This window comes from Cucurbita maxima, unplaced genomic scaffold (assembly GCF_002738345.1).
Source record: "Cucurbita maxima cultivar Rimu unplaced genomic scaffold, Cmax_1.0 Cma_Scf00004, whole genome shotgun sequence".
Classification (NCBI taxonomy): Eukaryota; Viridiplantae; Streptophyta; class Magnoliopsida; order Cucurbitales; family Cucurbitaceae; genus Cucurbita; species Cucurbita maxima.
The window spans coordinates 6,134,448-6,144,596 of NW_019272020.1; the positions used below are offsets into that span (position 1 = coordinate 6,134,448).

General features: G+C 39.9%; 1 protein-coding gene across 1 annotated transcript; it reads left to right on the plus strand.

Annotated features, from left to right (window-relative positions):
- Positions 1-1,479: 1,479 nt before the first annotated feature.
- Positions 1,480-9,750, plus strand: LOC111478186 (cationic amino acid transporter 2, vacuolar-like). The gene is made up of 15 exons (XM_023122341.1): positions 1,480-1,712; positions 1,786-2,071; positions 2,237-2,438; positions 3,032-3,116; positions 3,225-3,365; positions 3,513-3,631; positions 3,726-3,822; positions 5,014-5,186; positions 5,257-5,323; positions 5,416-5,574; positions 6,646-6,913; positions 7,009-7,117; positions 8,447-8,559; positions 9,133-9,208; positions 9,331-9,750. Exons 1-15 carry the CDS (start codon positions 1,707-1,709, stop codon positions 9,485-9,487), a joined length of 2,058 nt encoding a protein of 685 aa, XP_022978109.1. The 5' UTR covers positions 1,480-1,706; the 3' UTR covers positions 9,488-9,750.
- The last annotated feature ends 399 nt before the right edge of the window (positions 9,751-10,149 follow it).

Consider the following 10,149-nt stretch of genomic DNA (forward strand, 5'->3'; position numbering starts at 1 on the left):
CCTCGTGTCTATCCCCTTTGGGGAATAGCCTTCTCGCTGGCACATAGTCCGAAGTTTGATGATTATACACTTAATAGCACATAATGACAACCTTATTTTTGAATGAAAAAACAACGTCGCTACTTTTAACCTAAAATTATATTCTATACGTCAACTTAAATCTTAAATTATTATATTCATAATAAAAATAAAATTTAGAGTGGTCCCAAGTTATACATAAAGTGAATAAATCCCTTTTCTTTCCTTTTCTTCATCATTTCCTTTATTTATTTATTTATTTTAAATTTCAATCAATTTTATTTTATTTGGTTTGGGGAAAAGCCCAAAATTTAGTTCAATTATTTTTTCAACTTGAAGTCGATCACAGCCGTCCATTCTTTTCCACCATTCAGATGGAAGACTGTTGCCTGGGTCCCACCTCTGGTTAATTAATTAATTATTATTATTATTTGGAAATACATTAATTTTTCAAATATATTTAAATATTTGAAGGCTATTTTATTTAAAAAAAAATAAAAAATAAAAAATTACGTGATATAATAAATAATGAAAGTGAACGCTCTTTTCACAGATGCTAACATGTTTATGGGAGGTTTTGGTTTCTTCATAGAAAGCGATTTATTAAAATAAAAAATATATATTTTCGTATAAAATATTTTAAAGAATATAATAAATTTAAAGAATATAAAAATAAATGCTATTTTAAATATTTAATTTCACAATTGTCTAAATTTCGGAGTGAGCGGGCTTCTAGATGTGAGATTTCGTTAGTGATTATTTCAGGTCCGTGACTTGTCACATGAGTTTGAATTTCATATTTCCGTATGTGTAAAGAAGTATAAATATCTTTATATATCAGACGCTCGCTAATTAGTACTGCATCTTTAGAATTGTAACCTTCCCATGGCATATAAGCTACTAATACGTTTTTTTCCGTACGTGGCTTGTCACATGAGTTTATCTTATTTTTACCGTATCTAAAATAATTAAATTCATTAATTAATTATTAAACTAAAACAAAATAAATAATAATAAAAAATATTTTAAACCATTTTACATTATCTAAAAATACATTAAAACTTTTAAAATTTTCAATAATACCTTAATTTTAATTTTTTTAAAAGTAAAACAAACTCTTATTTTTTAATTATTTTAAAAGTACTTTAAAAAAAATTTATAGTTAGAAATAATTAAGTTTTTTAATAATGTTATTTTAAAAATAAATGAATATTGATTAAGAGATGAATGGTTGGGATATTAGATCGGAATTTTTATGGTGTAATGAACGGAGGGGAAAAAACCGTCGTAGCCGACACGCCATTCTTGGGGAGCAGCTGGTCGGATTCTCTTGTAAACAATCTTCACAATTTCTGCCCCCGACTACCCCGCGGGCAGCGGGCAGAGGGCAGCATATTTGCCAATGGGTCGGCTGCATCGGAATGGGGGCCTCCACACGCAACATTCTCTAATGGATTCCTTTTCAATTCGTTCATTTTTTTTGTTTCTTTTATATGACTCAAAAACAGAGCAATTGAATTCATTTCCTTCGAGCTGCAGCCACACAAGGAGAAGAGCAACAAAGAACGGAAGAGAGGAGCGTTTTTCTTTTATCCTCTCTTTTGGAATCTGCCCGCTCACCATTTTAATCCAAGAAGGATCAATTCGATCGATAAATTCTTGTTGGGTTTCATTTTCCCTGTTTTGGAATGCGGGTAGATTTGGATTTAGCATAGTTTTCAATATATATGTATCTATATATTGATTTGTTGGCTCTATCTTCCTCAGTTTGTGGATCATTATTGTAATCCTAACCTTCTGTTGAAGAACAAGACGAACAACAAGAACAACAAAAAGGGGAAAATCGAGAGAAAACAGGGGATTTTCTTGATGGGTTTCTTGGTTGATTTTAGAGAGGGTAGTGGAAGGGATGGACTGAGTTCAAGGATTGGTTTCAAAGCGTTGATAAGGAGGAAACAGGTTGATTCTGCTCACTCATCATCATCTTCTTCATCATCATCAAGGCAACATCAGTTAGCCAGAGAGCTATCGATTTCTCATCTTATTTCAATAGGTACCCATGTTCTAATTTGTCGATGTTTTTCATTTTGTTCTTGTTTTAGAAGAACCCATGTCCTTTGATTCGTAGAAGTTTTTATTGGATCTCTGAGTTTTTCATGTTGGTTTCTCTTATGTTGAAGATCAACATAGTTTCTGATTGATATTTGAATTTGTGTAGGAGTTGGTGCTACTATTGGGGCTGGAGTGTATATTCTTGTTGGAACTGTTGCTAGAGAGCATTCAGGACCATCCCTTGCTATCTCCTTCCTTATTGCTGGAATAGCTGCAGCGCTTTCTGCATTTTGCTATGCGGAGCTTTCAAGTCGTTGCCCATCTGCTGGAAGTGCTTATCACTATGCATACATATGTGTTGGAGAAGGGTAATTTTATGTGGCTTTACTTTGATGTGTTGGAGAAGGGTAATTTCAGGATTTGTGAAATCCCACATCGGTTGGGGAGGAGAACGAATCTCCCTTTATAAGGGTGTGAAAACCTCTCCTAGCTGCGTCTTAAAAACCTTGAGGGGAAGCTCGAAAGGGGTGGGCTTGGGCCGTTACAAATGGTATAAGAGCCAGACATCGAGTGATGTGCTAGCGAGGAGTCTGTTCTCCGAAGGGGTAGACACAAGGCGGTTGCTAGTAAGGACGCTGGGTGTCGAAGGGGGTTGATTTGGTAAGGTCCCACATTGATTGGAGAAAGGAACGAGTGCCAGTGAGGACGTGGACCCTGAAGGGAGTGGATTGTGAGATCCCACATCGGTTGAGGAGGAGAACGAAACACCCTTTATAAGAGTGTGGAAACCTCTCCCTAGCAAACGCGTTTTAAAAATCTTGAGGGGAAGCCGAAAGAAAAAGCCCAAAGAGGACAATATCTGCTAGCGGTGGGCTTGGGCCGTTACGGAATTTCTTTTAGTTTTTAGTTATGGTTATGTTCTTCATCTTCACATCATAATTCACGAACTGCTTGTATTCAGTGTTGCTTGGTTGGTTGGTTGGGCTTTGATTCTGGAATATACACTTGGTGGCTCAGCTGTTGCACGTGGAATATCTCCAAATTTGGTACTGCAAATTTCTTTCAACTTATAACACAATTATTGCAATGATTTACAGAAAACTTTTGATCTCTGAAGCCAACATAGCTCTTATGATATCTTTTCATGTTTCCAGGCCTTAATGTTCGGTGGCAACGATCGGTTGCCTTCGTTTCTAGCTCGACAAACTCTACCTGGACTTGATATTGTTGTTGATCCATGTGCAGCAATTTTAGTTTTGATTGTCACTGCACTTTTATGCAAGGGGATCAAGGAGGTATGCTAGTAATTTTGTGCAACGACCCTTCCTATCTGGTAGAAAAGAATCTCATGATCCTGAACCGATATTATCTGGGATCGCAAATCCCAAGTTTATCTATGAAGAGCCGATCTAATTATATTAGTCCTTATAATTTTCTTGCAGAGTATTGCAGCACAAGCCATTGTGACAGCAGCAAATATATGTGCAATGATGTTTGTCATTGTAGCTGGCTCTTATCTCGGTTTCAAGACAGGATGGGTTGGCTATAGACTTCCTACAGGGTACTTCATCCATTTCACTGTGTTTTGTTACACTATGAGTTAATTGTGCTACCTATGATGAACATTTGTAAATGTCAACTCTGCAATATAACAGGTATTTCCCCTATGGAGTAGATGGGATGCTTGCTGGGTCTGCTACCGTTTTCTTCGCTTATATTGGTTTCGATGCTGTGGCGAGTACTGCTGAAGAGGTAAAATTTTATGCCAGCATCTGTTATCTCAGAAACTTCTTAAAGTAGTGTTAAAGACAATGCAAAGTTCCTGTCTGTGTTTTCTGAAGTCAATAGTAGATCTTATGAAGAATAGGGTCTTTATTTGTGAAATCTCACGTCGGTTGGAGAGGAGAACGAAACATTCTTTATAAGGATGTGGAAACCTCTTCCTAGCAGACGCGTTTTAAAATCTTGAGGGGAAGCTTGGAAGGAAAAGTCCAAAGAGTACAATATTTGTTAGCGGTGGGCTTAGACTGTTACAAATGGTATCAGAGCCAGACTCTAGGCGATGTGCTAGTGAGGAGGCTAAGTCCCAAAGAGGGGTGGACACGAGGCGGTGTGCCAGCAAGTACACTGGGTCCCGAAGGGGGTGGATTGAGGGCCCCACATTGATTGGAGAGAAAACGAGTACCTGCGAGGACGTTGGGCCCCAAATGGGGGGTGGATTGTGAGATCCCACATTGATTGGAGAGGAGGACGAAACATTCTTTACAATGGTGTGGAAACTTCTTCCTAGCAGACACGTTTTAAAACTTTGAGGGGAAACCTAGAAGAGAAAGCCTAAAGAAGACAATATCTATCAGCGGTGGCTTGGGCTGTTATATCGCTGTTCTTGTTTCCCTCTTATTTATCTCGTTAATTCATACAAAAAAGAAACTCAACTTGTTAATCTAAACCAACAACATATTGGAATGGAATATGGACAAAGATTTTATGAGATCCCAGATCGGTTGGAGAGGAAAACGAAGCATTCCTTATAAGGGTGTGAAAACCTCTCCCTAGTATACTCGTTTTTAAACCATGAGGCTGACTGCGATACGTAATGGGCCAAAGAGGACAATATCTACTAGCGGTGGCCTTGATCTGTTACAAATGATATCAGAGCCAGGTACTAGGTGGTGTGATAGCGAGGACGCTGGGTCCCCCAAGGGGGATGAACTTTGTGAGATCCCACATCGGTTGGAGAAGGGAATAAAGCATGCCTTATAAAGGTGTGGAAACCTCTCTTTAGTAGAAGCGTTTTAAAACCGTGAGGTTGACGGCGATACGTAATAGGTCAAAGCAGACAATATCTACTAGTAAATGTTTGGTTTGTATTAAAAGAACTAATTTAATTTGAGCATACATGAATCTTTGTCAACATTGACTTACTATGAGAAGTTTGAACAGGTGAAAAATCCTCAACGAGATTTGCCAGTGGGGATAGCCTCTTCATTATCTCTTTGCTGTGCACTATATATGTTGGTCTCGATTGTCATTGTTGGTCTGGTGCCTTATTATGAGATGGATCCTGACACCCCCATCTCCTCTGCCTTTGCTCAGAATGGGATGCAATGGGCAGCGTAAGTGTGTAGCACTTTTATGCTTTAAATTTTGATTATCTCAGCTGATGATATCATCTTTCTGCTCCAGTTATGTGGTGAGTGCTGGAGCTGTTACTGCGCTGTGCTCAACATTGCTGGGTTCTATTCTCCCTCAGGTATTGATATGAACTCTTTGAGCTATCTCTCATTTAAGCTTTGTTCTGCCACCAAAAAGCACTGACTTTGATCCATGTTCTTCATTTTCCAGCCACGAATCTTGATGGCAATGGCAAGAGATGGGTTGCTGCCCTCTTTTTTCTCGGATGTTAGTAAAAATACTCAAGTTCCTGTTAAGAGCACCATAGCAAGTGGTGTTGGTGCTGCAATCTTGGCCTTTTTCATGGATGTTTCAGAATTAGCAGGGATGGTAAGGCGACTCTTATCTTGTTTTTGTATGTTATGGTTGCATCTTGTTGTTGTGTACGCTCCTGAGCTACGTACATTTTCACGATCTTGAGATCTCATTAATTGTAATGACTCAAGCCCACCGCTAGCTAGATATTGTTCTCTTTGGGCTTTCCCTAAAGGTTTTTAAAACACGTTTGCTAGAAAGAAGTTTCCATACCCTCATAAAAATGTTTTGTTCTCTTCCCCAACCTATGTGGGATCTCACAATCCACTCCCCTTCGGGGTCCAGCATCTTTGCTAACACTTGTTCCCTTCTTCAATCGGTGTGGGATCCCTCAATCCACCCCCTTTGGAGTCAGTGTCTTTGCTAGCACACCGCCTCGTGTCCACCCCCTTTGAGGCTCAGCCTCCTCACTGACACATCACTTGGTGTCTGGCTCTGATACCATTTGTAACGGTCCAAACCCACCGCTAGCAAATATTGTCCTCTTCGAACTTCCCCTTTCGGGCTTCCCCTCAAGATTTTTAAAACACATCTTCTAGGGAGAAGTTTCCGCACCTTTATAAAGAATGCTTCGTTCTCCTCCCCAACCGATGTGAGATCTCACAATCCACCATTTTTCGAGGTCTAGCATCCTCGCTGGCACTTGTTCCTGTCTCCAATCAATGTGGGAACCCCCAATCCACCCCCTTCAGGGCCCAGTGTCCTTGCTGGTACACCGCCTCGTGTTCTCCCTCCTTCAGGGCTCAGACTCCTCGCTGACACATTGTCCAGTGTCTCGCTCTGATACCATTCGAACAGCCCAAGCACCACTAGCAGATATTGTTCTCTTCGGACTTTCCCTTTTGGACTACCCCTCAAGGTTTTTTAAATACATCTATTAGTGAGAGATTTCCACACCCTTATAAAGATTGTTTCATTCTCCTCCCCAACCGACATAGAATCTCACATTAATGCTGTTTCCATTTCATAGAGCCTAGTTGTCTTCCTATTTCTGTCGACTCTGGATCGTGGAAGAACAAAACCACTTGAGTTATTGATTATATTTATATGGGAAAACTAATTCGACAACGTTTAAACTGTGTGCAGGTCAGTGTTGGTACCCTTCTTGCATTTACCACAGTGGCTGTATCAGTGTTGATTCTCAGATACATTCCACCCAATGAGGTGCCATTGCCATTATCTCTTCAAGAGCCATTTAATCCACTGTCCCTACCATGTCATATGAGTGCTGATGATATTCATGAGAAAAATTCGGAGATCAATTCTACAAAGGACAGTGCTAAACCCTTGCTTGATAAAGTGGATTCATCAATTGACATCCCCACAATTGGCAGCTATCTCACTCGATATGGCTGTAAGTTTCATGCTTGCTCTTCATAATGAGCTTCTTCGTTACTGCCAGCATTGTAACCATGTGTTCTTATTTGCTCATTTGTTTGATCGTTGCAGGCATTCTAAATGAGAAGAGACGACGGAAAATTGCCGGATGGTCCATCTCGTCAACATGCGTTGGGGCACTAATCCTAACGTATGCGGCTTCAAATTTGAGCCTTCCAAGGTTGGTTGTTATATTACTGGCTTGGCTTCTATTTGTGACGTAGATTCCTGTTTGTTCTATCTCCGTTGGTACGAGGCCTTTTAGGGAAACTAAAAATAATGTCATGAGAGCTTGTGCTCAAGGTGGACACTGATACTATTGTGGAGGTTCGTGATTCTTAAAATGTTCCGTCTACAAATCTATTAGGGTTGTTCATAGAGATTCAAATTCATAAAGGGAGAAAAACTAGACTATTAATCTCTCGACCCAACAAATCAGATATTCTTTACTGGGTTTGAGAAAAAGTCCTAAAGGGAAAGCCTGTGAGATCCCACATCAGTTGGGGAGGAGAACGAAACATTCTTTATAAGGGTGTGAAACCTCTCTTTAGTAGACACATTTTAAAAACCTTGAGAAAAAGTCTTGAAGGGAAAGCTTGTGAGATCCCACATCCCTATTATGAGATCCCACATCGGTTGGGGAGAAGAACGAAACATTATTTATAAGGGTGTGAAACCTCTCTTTAGCCGACACATTTTAAAAACCTTGAGAAAAAGTCCTAAAGGGAAAGCCTGTGAGATCCCACATCGGTTGGGGAGAAGAACGAAACATTCTTTATAAGGGTGTGAAACCTCTCTTTAGCAGACGCGTTCTAAAAACCTTGAGGAAAAGTCTGAAAGGGAAAACCTGTGAGATCTCACATCCCTTACTGTGAGATCTCACATCAGTTGGGGAGGAAAACGAAACATTCTTTATAAGGGTGTGAAACCTCTCTTTAGCAAACGTGTTCTAAAAACCTTGAGGAAAAGTCTGAAAGGGAAAGCCTGTGAGATCCAACATCTGTTGTGGAGGAAAACGAAGCATTTTTTATAAGGGTGTGAAACCTCTCTTTAGCAGATGCGTTCTAGAAATCTTGAGGAAAAGTCTGAAAGGGAAAGCCTGTGAGATCCCACATTGGTTGTAAAGGAAAATGAAACATTCTTTATAGCATGTGGAAACCTCTCTCTAGCATACATGTTTTAAAAACCTTGAGGAAAAGTCCAAAAGGGGAAAGCCTGTGAGATCCCTCATCCCTCAAGAGTGTGGAAACCTCTCTTTAGCAGACTCGTTTTAAAAACCTTGAGGGGACCCCCGAAAGGAAAAGTTCAAAGAGGACAATATCTGCAAGCGGTAAGCTTGGGCTGTTATACCTACTCAAAGATTATGATATCCTAAAAAACGAGGCGGTTAAGATTCAAGTTCCTGTCATGTTTTTTTTTCCTCAGTGGACTAACTAGTAGAATTATGTATGTTTTAGTGTTTCTTGCTTGTCTTGTAATTATATTTTGCCCAATGTGTTTGTTCCATCAGCTATGTGCGGTATTCAGTTTGCGGAATAGGCGTTATGCTTCTTTTATCTGCTTTGGTTGTGCTTTCGTGCATAGACCAAGATGATGCAAGGCACAACTTTGGGCACGCAGGAGGTGAGACATTACTCCTTTGCTCTTGTATCCTATTTTGTCTTTAGCATTTTACTTTTTCTTAGCCGAATACTGCTCGGGTTCATACACATAGTATTAACTTAATATTCGAGTTCGGTAACTAACTAGCTCGAAAAAAATCCTCTTTGGATCACCTATCCTCGATAGAATTGCTAACTGAACTCGTGTTTTCTATACATGGTTAACTGATTCCAATGAAAGTGTGAGATCTCACATCGATTGGAGAGGGGAACGAGTGTTAGCAAGGACGCTGGGCCCTGAATGGGGTGGATTGTGAGATCCCACATTGATTGGAGAGGGGAATGAGTGTCAGCGAGGACGTTGGGCCCTGAATGGGGGTGGATTGTGAGATCCCACATCGATTAGAGAGGGGAATGAGTGTCAGCGGGACGCTGGGCCTGAAGAGGGGTGGATTTTGAGATCCCACCTCGGTTCGTATAGCGAATGAAACATTATTTATAAGGGTGTGGAAACCTCTTCCTAGCAGACGTCCTTTCAAAATTTTGAGGGGAAAACCCAAAAAGTACACTGATCTATTGCATTTTCTTTTGTTAGGTTTCACCTGTCCGTTTGTTCCTCTACTGCCAATTGTGTGTATCCTCATCAACATGTACTTGCTCATCAATCTCGGGTAACCAACGTTTCATCTTTAAGCTCATGTGTATCGATATCCAGTGTACGTTGTGTGGTTTCGAAACCATATTCCTTTTGCTCGTTCGTTCCTAACTAATGATCCCTTTCATACCCTTTTAGAGTCAATACATGGGCTCGGGTGTCAGTATGGCTAGCAATTGGAGTGATCGTTTACGCAGTCTACGGTCGAACCCACAGCTGTCTACACGATGTAATCTACGTACCAGCGGGGCATGCCGAGAAAGTAAACAAGTACTCAAGGGAGGTGCTGGCTTGATGGATGAGGTTTGGTTGGAAGCCATCAAGAGAGAATTCATTTATAAGGGATCTATTGATGATTTGGTTAGGATATTGTTGTTTTCATCCATGGAGACTAAGTTGTCTCCTTGTATTATAGGGTTGGTTATAGAATTTCCTTAGCTTGTTTTATTGTTGGGAGGAGGTTCAAACAAATAATGTAAATATGAACAACATTTCATTGTTCTTCCTATAGATATAGTTGTAAATAATATCGGATATCTATTCCAAATTTATATTTCAGTTATCGTGTCAGTAAACAAGTTACCATTCTCATGAAAATAAAGGGTAAATTTCACAGATTGAAACATGGTCGTAATAGGGCAGTATAAACCGTTTGCATGGGCTCGCTGCGCACTTGTATGGTCTGGAGAAGCTTACTAGTCTTATAGTTTAGGTGCTTTATTCGTTTTTTGTTTTTTGCTTGTTGTTTTATCTGGTTTAATAATACTGCTTATTCGAGTGAGTTGTACAGGCCGATTGGACCTAAGCTTTTCAAGCTCAAGCATTTACGTTTCTAGTTAGAGACCAACGGTTTGAAGCTAACATTGGATCTGCTCAAGGACCTACTGGTTTAGGTAAATATCTAAGGCGTTCTTTGATCGGAGAAGTCATTTTTGGGGGAGAGACTACATTTTTGGG

Coding starts and splice junctions, on each gene's coding strand:
- LOC111478186 (XM_023122341.1), top strand. Junction 3,823..5,013: donor TGGCGAGTACTGCTGAAGAG/GTAAAATTTTAT, acceptor AAGTTTGAACAG/GTGAAAAATCCTCAACGAGA. Junction 5,324..5,415: donor TGGGTTCTATTCTCCCTCAG/GTATTGATATGA, acceptor TTCATTTTCCAG/CCACGAATCTTGATGGCAAT.